General features: G+C 39.7%; 1 protein-coding gene across 2 annotated transcripts in view; it reads left to right on the top strand.

The window, feature by feature from the left end:
• RXFP1 (relaxin family peptide receptor 1) overlaps positions 1-15,636 on the top strand; it is a 40,885-nt gene extending 25,249 nt beyond the window's left edge. For both annotated transcript variants that reach the window (XM_048510094.1, XM_048510095.1), the window contains 12 exons: positions 894-965; positions 2,925-2,996; positions 4,455-4,529; positions 4,849-4,920; positions 5,176-5,247; positions 5,340-5,411; positions 6,280-6,351; positions 6,838-6,909; positions 11,870-12,099; positions 12,456-12,866; positions 13,800-14,018; positions 14,342-15,636. In XM_048510094.1, the coding sequence (XP_048366051.1) occupies positions 894-965; positions 2,925-2,996; positions 4,455-4,529; positions 4,849-4,920; positions 5,176-5,247; positions 5,340-5,411; positions 6,280-6,351; positions 6,838-6,909; positions 11,870-12,099; positions 12,456-12,866; positions 13,800-14,018; positions 14,342-14,640 (1,738 nt within the window). In that variant the 3' untranslated portion in view covers positions 14,641-15,636. The remainder of the gene's footprint in view (positions 1-893; positions 966-2,924; positions 2,997-4,454; positions 4,530-4,848; positions 4,921-5,175; positions 5,248-5,339; positions 5,412-6,279; positions 6,352-6,837; positions 6,910-11,869; positions 12,100-12,455; positions 12,867-13,799; positions 14,019-14,341) is intronic.
• Positions 15,637-16,359: the final 723 nt, after the last annotated feature.

Here is a 16,359-nt window from a genome sequence, read left to right as displayed (position 1 = left end):
CCTGGGGCCGTTTGCATGAACGGCCCCACAGGCTGCGCGGCTGGCAGAGCACACTCCGCACAGCCGCGCAGTCCCCCAAACAGCGGCCTACCTTTTCCCTGCCTTTCGTCGCTCTCAGGAGGGAAGGGGACATGCCCCATGGCCAGAGCGAACACTGAAGCAACGGAGGCAAGGAGGCGTGTCCCATTCCATCCTCAGAGCGATGCAAGGCAGGGAAAAGGTAGGCAGCTGTTCGGGAGCGTCATGGGAATACGCTGGCTTCCACCGGTTGCTGTTTGCTAGGCAACAGGTGGCAACTGGGGTATTCCAAAAAAACTCACCCCCTGAGGGAGTTTTGGAAGCTGCGGCTTCACGCCACTTCAGGGGAGCCAGGACAGCACTGCTGAAATGCAGCAGCGCCTTCTGTGTGAACAGTGCTCCAGGGATCGGGTTTTTTCCATCCCTGGAGCACTGTTTTTTCCCCATGCGGAAACCACCTCAGATTAGAATGCTGTAACTCTATTGTCCAGATGCCAGGCCCCCTCCCCTCCTTTGGATGTCACCCCTCCCTCCCTCCCATCTCCCTCCCTCTGCTAGGGTGGATGGGTCATGTCCAGATACCGTGCCCCCCTCTCCCTCCCTCCATTCACTTGCATGTCACCCCTCACTCACTACCATCCCCTCCTGGGGACGGCTGGCCTAGGAGGGAGGGGTGGCATGCAAGGGATGCCATTTTTAATTGCTAGGCATGGTTTTAGACAAAACTCATGCACGACTTTAGACAAGTCAAAGAGTTACCGTGTGTTTAATACAATTTAGAACAATTTAAAGGAAGGATGAATCACAAACATAATTTACCCAATCAATAACCTTCTAACACAGTTGCCTATTGTAATGTGTTGCTTTTGTTTTAGATACCTAAGTCACAACAACATAACTTACCTGAAACCTCGTGTCTTTGAAGATTTACATAAACTTGAATGGCTGTACGTACTGCTTTTGCATTGGTTTAAGTGTATAATCTGCACAATATGTTAATTTGTCACCTTGACCATGCACATATAATCCACATAACTGAGAGAACATGACACATTATTTCAGCGATGGCGAGCCTTTTTGAGACTGAGTGCCCAAATTGCAACCCAAACCCCATTTATTTATGGTAAAGTGCCAACACGGCAATTTAACCTGAATGCTGAGGTTTTAGTTTAGAAAAAAACGGTTGGCTCCCTCTTCCTCCGCCCCACCCGCTCAAGCAGGGGCCAGCCTGCTGTAGCCTTCAGCAAGTCCCGCACTCATTGCTCTGTGCCTCTCTAGCATCTCTGCCTCCTCTACGCCTCCCCCTCGGGCAGCAGCCACCCAGAGCACAGGCACCAGGCCCACCAGCCAAATCCTCCCTGCTCACCACCGTGGGTGCACATCGGGCTCAGTGGCCCAGGCCAGCCTAGATGTGTGTATCACACTCAAGATGTGATTTTCCACCCCCCACCCACCTCAGATTAGAATGCTGTAGCTCTAGTGTCCATGACAAAGTCTGTGTGCACGTGCCCACAGAGAGGGCTCCAAGTGCCACCTCTGGCACTCGTGCTATAGGTTCGCCATCACTGCATTATTTTCATGTAGTATTTCACAGTACAGTATTTTCACAGTTCTGATTTAAATCCAGAATGCATATTATGTTAACATCCTCCCCAAGCAAATGCTTTTCCAAGGAAAGGGAGTCATATTGTTTCTAACTCAGATGACCTCCCTAAAATAGCAGTAGTCTCTTCAATGAAATGCTCTGTGGTATGTCCTCTTCCCTTTCTTGTTAGGTGCTTTGCTTCCAAGAGTATGGGAAGAATTGCAGTTTTTAATCAAAAGGCTCCTTCTAGAAAGGGAGTTCTACTACCATGTTTCTCCGAAAATAAGACAGTGTCATATTAATTTTTGCTCCCAAAGATGCGCTATGTCTTATTTTCAGGGGATGTCTTATTTTTCCGCTCCACAGCTGCATGCTCTGGTGTTCTGTTCGACGGGCATGCTTCCAAACAACAACTTTGCTACGTCGGGGGATATTTTATATTTAGCACTTCAGCAGAACCTCTACTACGTCTTATTCTCAGGGGATGTGTTATTTTCGGAGAAACACGGTATGTGGAGAAAACTATCCACTCCATATCTTTTACGGGGATTGTTTTTTCTCAATAGAAATTCAAAACAGCCTTAAACAAGCAAAACTGTAGCAAATCATCCACCATAATTATCTGGAAATATACTGCACAGGAGGGAGCGGAAATCTCACTTAAATTTTGCTTGTTTAAAATGTGAAAGGATAGCGTTTAAATTGGTCAAGGCAATTTTGACACATAGGTCTCTCTTCATCATTCCAGCCACCAGAATCAACACCAGTCACTAGAAAGCTTGACATGGTTACAACTTTTATATTTTAAAAGAATATCTATTTTTATTAATAATGACAATTTGGAATGAATAATGACACACTGACAATATTCTAAAGAACAAACGTTTGACATATTCCTCTGTACGCCTTTTCATGTCAAGTATTGTCTTATGGAAACTATGACATATTTTTTATCTGTGAAGTTATGCTCTGTAAAATGGTGTCAAGGTGCTAATCAAATCATTGTAGCAAATGACAAGAAAATTATCCACATTTTTACATTTTTAATTTTAAAAAGATAGTATATAAAATTTCTCTGGAAATAAGGGTTTCTACCTCTGAGGATGTGCTCTGTGAAATGATGTCAAGCCACTAATCAAGTCATTGAAGCAAATGACTAGAAAATTGTTCACATTTTTACAATTTTTTATTTCCAAAAAAAGTATATAAACCTTCTTTGGAAATAATAGTTTCTATTGTCTTTTGATAATTCAATTGTCTTTTGATAATTTTCCACAACCACTATTTTTTATACTGAGAAACATTTTTTTCTGATTTACAGAATAATTGAAAATAATAAGATCAAATGCATCTTTCCACTAACCTTTTATGGGCTCAACTCACTTATTCTCTTGTAAGTATTGAGATGTTAATTTAAAACATTGCTTAGAACATAAATACTCATGAACCCTGACCTATTTGAGGGGAATTTTAACTCGTTCAGGTACTGAATTGCACAAGATGGGTTCAGGTCCCTTTGAAGTACTTTAATCTGCACCAGTTACCTTTTTATGGTGTTTAATTTGCCATTGCCATTAGATAAACCCTCTATCTACAAACAGGGAGGGATTGGTACAGATATACTAGCAATGTCAGAAAACAATTGTACCAAAACCAAAGTTCATAAAGTCCAGAATTTTTAATGATTCCAAATCCAGTTGTTCATCAGCTTTTAGGGCTTTTTTAGTCCAAAAGGTTTTAGTACAATTTCGGACTAAAAAGATTTAAAGTTGCAACTGGATTTGAAATCCAGCTTCAACTGGATTTAGAATCAGTAAAATTTTGGACTGTATGAACTTTTGTTTTAAGTTAGTAATTAGGAACTATAGGTATACATGATAAATTATGAATTGTGTTTATATATATATAAGAAACAACGTGATTGTTAGATTTGATTGTGTAACAATCAATACATTTTTGTGTAACTTTGGTTTAGGTACAGTTTTTTTGTTTTCTGATATTGACAAGATAATATCTATGTAAAATAATGGATGGATGGTAAAAATAGATACATTACAGAAACCAGCTGGAGGAACATTTTAGTCTTCTTGAAGGTAATGTCACTATATTACTATAATAAAAATAAATAAAAATATAGTTTATAGGACATTTGAAATGATAAACTTCAGAGCTGAAGTTCAACAACCCAAAATAAAATGATGGTTATCTCACTCTATAAAGTAGTTGTATCCCGTGTGATTTTAACAGTTCTGCTTTGACATACAAATATATTTCATACTTTCTGATATAGTATATCCCTAGTACTAGTATACATTTCTCATACTTCTGTTAACAATATTTATTTATATTCATTATTTAAAACATTTCTATACCACCTCTTCAGAAACCTGATTGAAGCAGTTCACAAAAAAGAACAAGATAAATTATTCAGATTAACAACCATTAAAAATACAGCCAACAAATATACATAACAACCAACAAAAATACAGGCAACAAAATACATACACATGTTAAAATCCAGAGTATAAAACGTTTGGAAGCCAGGCAGCCCAATTCAGACGGAGGGCCGAATCAGCCTCTGGAGACAGCATGGGCTTACGCCGGTGTATTTGCCCTCCCTGGGGCAAATCAACCAGTGCCCAGTCACTGGGCACCATGCAACACCCTGCCATGACTCCTGGTCTCACACCAATGCTTCCATGGCGTACCAAGCTACACTAGCCTTCCATGGCCGTTATAGGGACATTACGCAAACAAAGCTCAAGTTGTTGTGATACAGTCATAAATATGAAACCACACATTCATTGCCATCAAGCTAACATCTTGGTGTTTTCCTTTTACTTTTTTCCAGAGTTTTGATGAATAATGCTCTTGAACAGTTGCCCGATGAACACCTTTGTCAGCATATGCCAAGGCTGCAATGGTTGTGAGTCCATCTGTCTCTAAAACAGTTAAACTTTAGATTTAATTTGAGCCAAACACATGCTATTTCCCATTTGACAAAGAGCTTTTCCTAAAGGCAAGAAAATAAGGTTTAATAATTATGTGTAGCAAAAAGCTGTTACTATGACTACTGAAAACATTCTAAATATTTCCATTGATTCCCGAGAGATCTGATTCTAATGAACTTTCTACTGCAAAAGTTCTGAGAGAGCAAAGAAAGACTGCTCTATTCCACGCTATGCAAGTTCTGTTTATTGTTACAATTAATGACTTTACACTAACAATATTTTTGAATTCTCTAGGGACTTTGAAGGCAACAAAATCCATCATTTAAATAATGCCACTTTCATCTCCTGCAGCAGCTTAACTGTCCTGTAAGTAAGAAGCAGCCTTGTTGAACCAATTTGGCCTTGAACTAGCTTCTGCTTTTACTCTGCTTCACTGACCTAGAACAAGCACAACTACAGAGTCAAGAAAACTGTAAAAGCAGCTTCACTGTCTGAGATCACAAGTAGGGCCTGACCCAAAGGTCTTACTAGACAGGCAGGCAGAAAAGGTAAAAATGGGAGAAGTTACTCCTGGCATATACTAATATACTTTCATAATTTCATACTATCTAATAATTTCAGTGTTTTGAGAAGAAATGAAATCAACTCTCTCAATGAAAATAGCTTCTCTCATCTTCACAGATTAGCAGAATTGTAAGTAAATACTGCAATAGCTCCTTTATTGTGACTTCTTGTAAAGTTAGAAATTTACTATTTAGATCTAAATTCTAGTGACTTTCCCACAGAGACTTGGCTAGCAACAAGATTGAATCATTTCCTCCGTATCTATTTAAGGACCTGAAGGAGCTCTCACAACTGTAAGTTTTCATAAAACTTCGGCATATAACATATACTGTGATTAGTGTTTTATACTAGATATAGAAAAACTGGAATAATGTTAGAATTATATGTGCACCTTTGCTCCGGATTTCTTCTCTCCCCCCACAGCCAACCCACCTAGTCTCACCTCCCCCCACTCCCTCACACTGCTTTTCACACTTCCCTCTCTGCTTCTATATGCTTGTAAAGATACATCAACTGGAACAACAAAAGCAAGGGTTCTTTCTGGCTCCACCTCCCCTCTTCCGCTCTGCTTCTGCCTCTCCAATAACTGGGAGAGCATTTTTAAAACTTTTAGACAGGTTTCTATTTTAAAAACAAGCCTCTCTCTTTGCCTTTTGTACAGACACAACACAAGCAGGGGTTCTTTTTGACCCCCCGCCCCCTCTCCTGAAAGCAGGATGAAGACTATTTGATATATCTATTCAAGGCTTTTTTAATGGTGATACAACAGGTGCCTCTGGAGCTCTTTCAGGCACTGAGGAACTGGTGGAAATCAGTTCACCCCTGTATATGAGAACTGCCACCTATTTATCAATCCATTTGGAAATTGCTCTTTGTCTGCATATACTGAGTGGAACAATTACATCCTTTTTCAGGGAAATATAGCTTTATTTCAGGGTTTTTAAAAGTTCAGCAGACACTCTTTTAATTGTCACTTGTTGAATTCATTTTTTGTTACATCCATCCACAACTTAATGCTCTCAGATTCCCAGCAAATATTAACATTAATCTTTCACACAACTTTCAATCAACTGACCTGTCAGGAAAGTGTCCAATAAACATGATGTAGCCCCCAATTAAACTTTTATCTTAAGCACAATTTACTGGGTGTTTTTTTTACAGAAATCTTTCATGCAATCCAGTACAGAAAATACAAGTAGATCAGTTCGATTATCTTGCAAAACTCAACTCTCTGTAAGTGCATGTAGTCCTTTTGATAAACATTTTGTAGCTCTGTAAAGATGTTCAGTGAATATTTACCAAAGCATTTGAATGCATTTCAGTATTTTATAAGTTATACCAAAATTATTTTCATGTAATTGGCACTTTTCTAATGCTTATCAGCATGGGGGTGGGGATTTCCATTCATTACTGTTGCCTTTCAGCAGCAGATCTAAGCAGCAAGCCCACAGTCTTCTAAAGTATTCTTTCTGAAAACTCCTTAAATCAAATTTCTTTGACATCACAGACTTCAGTGTGAACTAGGCAGGGCTGAAAGATCAATGGTTGGTGTATTTAGTAGATTTTATGTGACCATTTTTGGAAATTCATGAAATAAATATGGACGATACTAATTATACTGATCAAATAATATATTTTCAATGTAATCTTTTCAATCGCTTTCCTATGTATATGACTTCACATATTGATGATACTTAAAACTCTTTTCAATGTTTATAGTAGCCTAGAGGGTATTGAAATTACAACTATCCATAGAAGAATGTTCAGTCCTCTTAGAAATCTCTCCCATATGTAAGTATCTTAAATTGCTATTTTAAATCATATATATCTCATATATAAATATATCATTAAATATATATACCTAACAGTGACTAATGTTCCCCATTGTGTAACAGGGCCTGGCCCAGTGGCCAACACTTCACAGCATTTTTCCAGGGAGAAGCTTCTGAACAGGGAATAAGAGAAAGCTGAAAACAGGAGTTTTAGAATTGGGGATTTCTGTGGACTCCATAGTTCTTGCGTAGTCGCAAGCACTAAAATTGTTTATTATCTGTTTGTGTTAAATAAAAGTGATTATTACTCTACTAACTGTTCCAGGTGTACAAGGCATAGCACAAGGTACTTCTGATACAATTTTATAAACAAATCAAATAGACCACACAACTATCTGTTGGACATTCCATTGAACCATGTATACATTATTTAGATAACATTATATTAGTGTTGTGTCTTACTTTGCTATACATCTAACAGAAATAAGTACCTTTTCCTTTCCACACATGCAGCACTGAATCCAGTGTAGCATATGATTCTTCTACTCTCTCTCTCTTTCTCACACAGACACACACTGAAATATATTGATGACAGAAAAGCTTAAAGTAGAGAAAGGTCAAGCTACATCAATAGCTTTCTTTCCTGAGGTTCAAATTGTTTCTTAAAGCAATACACTCACTTTGGTATAGCACACATGGCTTAGGGATTGTTTGTATTTTGTTTTGCTACTACTTTAGTAATAGTTTCTTCTTGTTCAAAAGGTTATTTCCAGTTCTGCAATAGTTTACAAAATGACGTATATTGAATGTAATTAGGGTTCGTTGTCAGTAATACATACAATATTTTCAACAAGCATCAACTAAAAATACAGATCATTTTATGTCTCTTCAGTATTTCTTTCTCAAAGAAGTTTTTTTCATTGATTATGTGAAAGTAGTCATAGCTTTGTTAAAAGAAAAAGCAAGAACTTGTTGCCTAGCTTAACAGGGGGAAGGATTTCTTTTGGAATTAGTACTGGGGAAGAATAGCTTGGTTTGGCAAATACATTGGGGAAACAGCTTAGCTTGGCAGAGCACTGGGGAGAGCAACTTAGCTTGGCAGAGCTTTGAAGAGATAACTCACTTAGCAATGTGAGAGGAGGCCAGGTTGGGATCTTTGAGACTATATATACGGGGGGGAAATAGCATGAAGCGTTCCGCAGAGTAACACAAGGAGTCCAAATCAAGTTTAAAATGTTTATATAAATTTGGTTTCAAGCAAACATACAGTAAGATATAGAGCAGTGGTGGCGAACCTATGGCACGGGTGCCAGAGGTGGCACTCAGAGCCCTCTCTGTGGGCACATGCAAACAGAGTTCGTCATGTGGGGGGAAATCGCGCCCCTCCCCACACATCTAGGCTGGCCTGGGCCGCTGGACTCTATTATTAGCATTAAACCTAAGACCTAGTTTTGGGGAAGCAGTGTAGGTAACCCTGTTAAGCGCTGTTAAACCCCACTGATTTTCTTGTGAAGAACTAAAGCGCTATCCTTTACCTGGGAGTAAGCTCAGTTGTTGGCAATGGGGCTTGCTTCTGAGTAAACCCTCCCAGGGGCGTGATTCACCCATTGGAAGAGTTGCACAGTTGCTTCAAAGCAAAGCCACCAACTACCACCAAGCTTACTCCCGAGTAACGCATGCCTCGGAGCCAACCATTTTCTCTAAACTAAAACCTCAGTATTCAAGTTAAATTGCCATGTTGGCACTTTGCGATAAATAAGTGGGTTTTGGATTGCAGTTTGGGCACTCGGTCTCGAAAAGGTTCACCATCACTGATATAGAGGCACATACATACAAGTTCCTAGAGATATAAAAAGGTGGGAAAAATAGGTTTGGATGATAGAATGGGAAGTGGGAGGCAGCAGGGTGATACGTTATCTAATGGTTCCAATGCAGCAGACGAAGAAGAAGGCAGGGACTCTATGCCAGCACAGAGATCCCGTAGAAGGACGATATCGTGTCTCACACCAAGTTGACCAAGGAAGGTTCAGGTTAGAAATGAGCAATGAGCTTAAGGTGAGCAGGACTTTTATAGGGTGGATCACTGGTTTGGTGGGAAAAGAGACCCTTTGCATTAGGTTTCGTTTCTTGCATCTGTGCTGGGTTGCAGAGCTGAGCTAATTAGCATCTCCATCTATTGTTCTAAACCCAGGGGATTGGTAGTCAATTGTTTCTTGATTACATTAGAAGCATAAGCATAAGCATAAGCATAAGCATAAGCATTTTATTGTCATTGTGCACGCACAACGAAATTTACAGCAGCATTCCTCGATGCACACAATTTCAGACTCATACATCATCATCCTCCACCCATCCCTACACAGCCCCAAATACATCAATATGAAGCAGCGGAGTTTAGCATAGCCACAGCTCTAGAGTAGAAGCTGTCTCTAAACCTCTTTGTCCTAGTTCTGAGGGCCCTGTATCGTCTGCCAGATGGTAGCAGTTTAAAAAGAGAGTGTGCTGGATGAGACGGGTCCCTCAGAATATTTTGGGCTTTATTTAGGCTTCGGGCATTATAGATTTCTTCCAAGGAGGGGAGAGGGCAGCCGATAATCCTTTGTGCAGTGGTGATCACCCTTTGGAGCGCCTTCCTATTCGCCACTGTGCAACTGGAGAACCATACACTGATGCATAAAGTTAAGACACTCTCTATAGCACACCGGTAAAAGGACCCCAGGAGTTTTCCATCCAGTTGCTGCTTCCTTAAAAGTCTTAGATAGTACAGTCTTTGCTGGGCTTTCTTAACCACCGCGGCAGTCTGTACTCCCCAGGTCAAATCCTCTTTAATCATAACGCCCAGAAATTTAAAACTAGTCACCCGCTCCACTTGATCTCCATTTCTAGTCAAGGGCTGAATTTCTGGCTATTCCTTCTATAGTCCACTATGAGCTCCTTTGTCTTGTTAGTGTTAAGAACCAGGTTATTTTCCCTGCACCATGAGAGCAGTCGGTCCACTTCATTCCGATAGGCAGACTCATCCCCTCCAGAGATGAGCCCCACCACCGTTGTGTCATCAGCAAATTTGATAATGGTGTTACTATGATAGACAGGAGTACAATCATATGTATAAAGGAGTGAACAGTAAAAGGACTCAACACACAGCCCTGTGAAGCGTTCCCCATATTTAGAAGTAAGAACTGCAGGAAGTACCCGATTTCCCAGTCTAACCCTCTACAGGAACGATCCAGACAAGAGAATCCTAAATCCACCAAACAGATTGAATGTGAGAGTCCAAAGGTCCACAAGTTTTGTCCACCAGTCTTTGTGGCGAGATTGTATTAAATCACCCGGAACTAAAAAGTCCGCCGAACGAGCGATCGCACATAATTCCCCTGCTGTTCCAGATCGCGTTCAAAGCTGTGTGGAGGCTAATGGCAATGGCATCCTCCGTTAGATCTATTAAGTCGATATGCGAGGCTGATGTTTATCAAATGTATCTGGAAGGCAAGAACTAATATGCCTATGGACCAGTTTTTCAAAGACACTTCATGATGATGATGGGGGGTGAGTGCCGCACTGGTCTATAATCCTGAAAGATTGTCAGCAGAAATCTCTTTGGTAGTGGAACAATGGTGGAAAGCTTTCAAAGCAAGATGGAATGGTGGACTGGGATAAAGATCGATTAAAGATCCCAGTAAAACACCAGCCAGTTGGTTCGCGCATTCCTTTAACACCGGGCAGGGAATACCATCGGTCCAGCGGCAGCTTCCTTGGATTCACAGCCCTCAAAACTTGCACTCACCTCATGTTCCTCCACAGTGAGGGTGTGAGCTGCAATCACCCTAGTGGCTGTGTGTCATCTCCCCTTCCTGATAGACCTGTTTCAAAGCGGGCAAAAGTGATTTAGCTCCTCTGCCAGAGAAGAAGAATCCCCATCTACAGAGATGTCATTGGTTGGTTTATATGATTGGTAATTTGTTGAATCCCCATGCCCACACCTGCCTCATGTTGTTATTATTAAAATAATCTTCAATTTTTCTCTTATAACTCATCTTGGCTTGTCGAATGCCTCTCTTGAGACTGGCTCTCGCCGCACTATACTTTGCCTCATCACCAGATCTGAAAGCAATATTCCTGTCATGCAAAAGTCGCTGAACCTCCCTTGTCATCCAGGGTTTATGGTTGGAGTAAATCCGGATGCGCTTATCCACAGTAAGAATGTCTGTGCAGTAGGTGATATAACTCAGAACAGCAGTGGTATACTCCTCCAGATCTGGGTGGTAGAAAACATCCCAATTTGTTGTCTCAAAACAATCTTGAGTAGTTTAGAGGCATCATCAGGCCAGGATTTTACAGTCTTTATTACAGGCAACACCCGCCTCCCAAGTGGAATATATGCTGGTGCCAGAAACAGTGACAAATGGTCTGACTGACCCAAGTGTGGTAATTGTATCACCTTGTAGGCATCCTTAATGTTGGTATACACTTTATCCAATGTATTGGATCCTCTAGTGGGGCACCTAACATGCTTTTCTTCTAGCACCTTGAATAGGTGGCCAGCAGAGTGAGTCTCTGGCTATTGTAATTTTGCAAAGGCAGTGAGATTAAATCAGGGATGGGAGTATTTAGGAGGTTTTAGGAACAGCTGAAGGGGAAAATGGTTGCAGCATCTCAATTCAAGGCGTGGTGCACATTCACAACTCTGTATTAACTGTATTAACTGTAGCTCTGGCTTGGGTGTGGACATCAAGGAGCAAATGAGTAGATTAACTCTCTACTGACTGTTTGCTGTTTCCAGACTTGCTTTTAGCCTGTTTTATCCTGCTCCACACCATTTATAGCTGTTAGCATTAATATAAATCAGAAATATATCTCACATATATATTATATCCATAAAAATCTTTGATTGAATGCGTGTTCTGAGATATGGGGTGGAAGGGGAATATAACAAACTGCATGCAAATTGGTTCAAAACCCTTTCCTTTTTTTCTTCTTAGATATTTTAAAAAATTCCAGTATTGTGGCTATGCCCCTCATGTACGCAGTTGTAAACCAAATACTGATGGAATCTCTTCCTTCGAGAACTTGTTGGCCAGCATTATACAGAGAGTATTTGTTTGGGTTGTGTCTGCTGTCACTTGCTTTGGAAACATCTTTGTCATCTGCATGAGGCCTTATATTCGATCAGAGAATAAACTTCACACCATGTCAATAGTGTCTCTCTGCTGTGAGTATTTCCCTTACATTAAAATTATGAAGGGTAGTTCCATCTCTTGGGGTCAGAGAAAAGCCTGCACATATGAAATGTGAAAACATTTCTATGCAAAGTATTATAGCTGTAAATTATTTATATGCAAAGTATTATAGCTGTCATATCAGTATAGAAACAGGAAATTCTGTGCAGGGTTCCAAAGTCGCTTAAATAAAGAAGATATATTTGGATCCCAATTTAAAGACTATCTGAGAAATTATACTATTAAGTCTTGCTTCTTCTTCTTTTTCTTCTAGCTGACTTATATAATGAAAAAAAACTTTTAATCTATTTTAGCACTCCCATGAACTTGTATGTCGCTTTCTTTGTAGGTGCAGACTGCCTTATGGGCATATACTTATTTGTAATTGGAGCCTTTGACCTGAAGTATCGTGGAGAATACAATAGACACGCTCAGTTATGGATGGACAGTATTCAGTGCCAGCTGGTGGGATCTTTGGCCATTTTGTCCACAGAAGTGTCAGTTTTATTATTAACCTATCTGACGCTAGAAAAATACATCTGCATTGTTTACCCATTTAGATGCTTAAAGCGAGGAAGATACAGGACAATTTCTATTTTGTTTCTCATCTGGATTATAGGATTTGTGATTGCTTTCATTCCACTGAGCAATAAGGACTTTTTCCAAAATTACTATGGCACTAATGGTGTCTGTTTCCCTCTCCACTCTGAGCAACCAGAAAGCACTGGAGGTAAAATCTATTCTGTTGTAATTTTTCTAGGTAAGTACATTCTATATTTAGCTTAGTTTATAATTGAAAAATAAACTAATTCCTTATATATGGATATTGACTGAATTATATCAGCAGTAAGCAGCAAATATATGAAGAACCCTGTTTACCAACAAACAAGGTACTAACCAGTTTGGATACTCAGGATCTTCTCTGAATATCTGTTTCTTTCACAAAATACACAAAAGGATAGCATCTTTGTACTTGTATTTTATTTTGTCCATGAGGGGTCACGGCCTGCTTTCTTAAGAGCAGGAGGCAGTAAGGAAGAGCTGGGGGGACCTGATGAGGGAGGGCTTGAGGACCACCCACCAAGACTGGGAGGAAAGCCAGCACAGTGGGGAAAGTCTGTGGGCCAGATGTGGCCTGGGACTCACACTGTCAGAAGAGGGTGGTTAGCCATAGCTTCTGCTATTAGGGGAGTGGATTTTCCCTTATTGCTGTGGAGGGCAGGGATGGCCTAGAAGAGATTGGGTTTAGCAAATGGGGCAGGTTGGGATGCTAGGGAGAGCTCTAAAATCAGTAACTCAAAGGAGTCTGGTGTGGGCAGAGAAGGTGTGCATGCAGGGAATGTGTGTATTCCCAGGAACAGTGTCTAAGCCAGTGCAGAAGCTGTACTGAGAAAATGGAATCATACCATGTTTGGTTTCATGTTTGGCCCATGTTTGGTTTCAGCTATCTTCTTGGTTTCAGATTTTTGCAATCCAAATTCTTTTTCTTTGTTCATTGGATGTTCCATCCTGTTAGTTGTACTGACTTACCTGTGTACTCTATCCAATTCAATCCAAAAACCTTTATTAGGCATAAAAATAATTAAATAAAATAAATACTTGCAGCCTATTGTAATACTGATGTAGGTTTATATTGTGGCCTGGAATGGCAGTCATATAGATTCAATGTCAATATACTTGTCTTTTGCAACAGGTGTTAATTTGACAGCATTCATCATCATCGTGTTCTCCTATGGAAGCATGTTTTACAGTGTTCATCAGACAGCCATTACTGCTACTGAAATCCGGAATCATGTGAAGAAAGAGATGACGCTTGCCAAACGATTTTTTTTCATCGTATTTACTGATGCACTGTGTTGGATTCCCATATTTATACTAAAATTGCTTTCCTTACTTCAAGTAGAAATTCCAGGTATTATCTTAATTTTTTTTTAGTTATTCTGTCACATTTTCCAGTTTTTGGCTGGGAACTCTGAAGCTACAATCTCTTTACCTGCCAATGTCACTCTGATATTTTATTCTAGAGAGATGAAATCAGAGAAGTCATGCTTCTTTATGTCAGGGTATGTCAGGATATAATTAATTATATGATCACCCACCCAAGCCAAGTTCTTCTGCTTTTCTGTTCTGATTAGACATGTAATAGGACTTGAATGCTCATGTATCACTACGCATAGACCATGCCTTGTCTTACTGGTACTGTAGAGTAATGTTTTTTCCCCATCTGCCCTACAGGTTCCATAACTTCCTGGGTAGTGATTTTTATATTACCAATCAACAGTGCCTTGAACCCTCTTCTTTACACACTGACTACAAGGCCTTTTAAGGAAACGATTAATCAAGTTTGGCATAATTACAAAAAAAGATCCTCTGGAAGAAAGAACAGCCAGAAAATGTTTAAGGCATCATTTATCTGGGTAGAAATGTGGCCCATACAAGAAACATTATCTGAGTTAACAAAACCTGCTCTTTATACAGACTTTTCAGAAGGATCAGTTACTATACATACATCAACCATGAATCCATACACATAAAATGAATGCATGTGTTTTGCTGTGACCTATTTGCACGTTCGGCATTATTTTTATTTATTTATTTATTTATTTATTATTCTAGGGTTATTTTTTTCTAGGGTTTTTTTTAAAATTTTTCTAGGGTTATTGCCATTTACACAGTGAAACAAGAAGCACCCCAATTCAAATTGTGGAATTAACATTTCAGCAGAACAAAATACAACACTGACTCACCACAGTATACATCTATGAACGACTATTGTGAGCATTAGCCATAAAAACTGGAGGAGAAGGGGCAACCATGGTGGTTTATGGTGATTTGAGGATGATGGGTCCAAGAAATGTTTTGTATTTTGACAAATGTTTAAGTCGCAAGGTTTATTGTAATAGAAGGTCAGAGTGTATGAACAAAATCTTTGGCAGTTTTTTTGGTGATTGAAATTTAAATAAGCAAGCTGAAAGGACAGATTAGTGAATGTTTACATACAGAAAAGTGTTATTCCCATGGATTGCAAATAAATTTCCCAGTCCTGCAATACTGTGAATGGAACCTAAAGGGCTGGCAGAAAGGCTTTGTGATCCATGGTTCCCACCTCTGTCTGCAGCACTATACCACATATTGTTCTAGAGGGTCCCCCAACTTTCCAGATCGGCTTTGGGGTATTGAAGGGGCTACAGGAGAAATTTCCCAACTGGGAAATTCAATAAACACAACTTTAATCATGTTTCTTGTAGCCAACCTGGTGTTTTTATATGTGATTATTGTAGTGTTCCATTTGACTTTACAGTTGCAGCATGAAGAACTGTATCAGCATAGCAACCTGATGATCAAATGGCCTTTTTGATTTGGAGAAAGGTTTTATAAATGCTTGCATTTGACTTAATAGAAAATAGTATGGCTTGCACTTTGATGTTTACATATTTTGGGAATATCTTGAACTCCTGGATGTAAATAGAACCATTGTTGGGTATTCAATTACTGTTGTGTTTGTAAATAAAGTACAGCCTGCTAAACTATCATGCAGTAATGCCTTTTTTTAAAAAAGCAATCTAACAGAACAAGTTTGATGATTAAACTACATTGCCTGCTGACCTGTGCTTCCCTCTTTCAAATTCATTCATCTCTGCAGAAAGTTATAGTGTTATCTTTAGAAGATCAAATCACACAGTGAATCCTAGATAAAATTATGTCTTTCTAAGTCCACTGCAGTCAACTGGCAAAGAGGCGTAACTCTGTTTAGGAATGTTCTGCTAGTGAATTTTCAGTGCAACCTTAAGCAGACTTCAGATGTCACAGGAGGATGAACTGCTTAGGATTGTACAGCTAAACTCTTGTAGATGGCAGAGCAAAAACAAAGCTGCTTTTCTGCTTTCATTCAATTTGTTTTCAAAGTCTGATTTCATCTTCCCTATTGTGAAATCTTCATCAGATTTCCAACAGGTTGCAGTTGATAGTCTTGCTACAGTTCACGTGCCAACATAATTTATTCAGATTCTTAGGAAGGTTTTCTGGTAAGATACCCAAAATGTCGTTTTTGCAGTAATTGAAATCATTTGGGTAATTTTGGATAACATGGTAAATACTTGACTAAGTTGAATTGATTTCTATAGACTAACTTTCAAGCCGATGAGTACTTGCGTAGCATATGGCTCGCCCGCGCTGGGTCAGCCTTTGACGCTAGGCAGCAAGAACTCATCTTCCCAACATGCTGTTCGCCGTGTCCAGCGCGTGAAGGGGAG

The sequence above is a fragment of the Sphaerodactylus townsendi genome, linkage group LG10 (assembly GCF_021028975.2).
Source record: "Sphaerodactylus townsendi isolate TG3544 linkage group LG10, MPM_Stown_v2.3, whole genome shotgun sequence".
Classification (NCBI taxonomy): domain Eukaryota; kingdom Metazoa; phylum Chordata; class Lepidosauria; order Squamata; family Sphaerodactylidae; genus Sphaerodactylus; species Sphaerodactylus townsendi.
The sequence above is the reverse complement of the archived record's forward strand: the minus strand, read 5'-3'. Positions and strand labels throughout refer to the sequence as shown.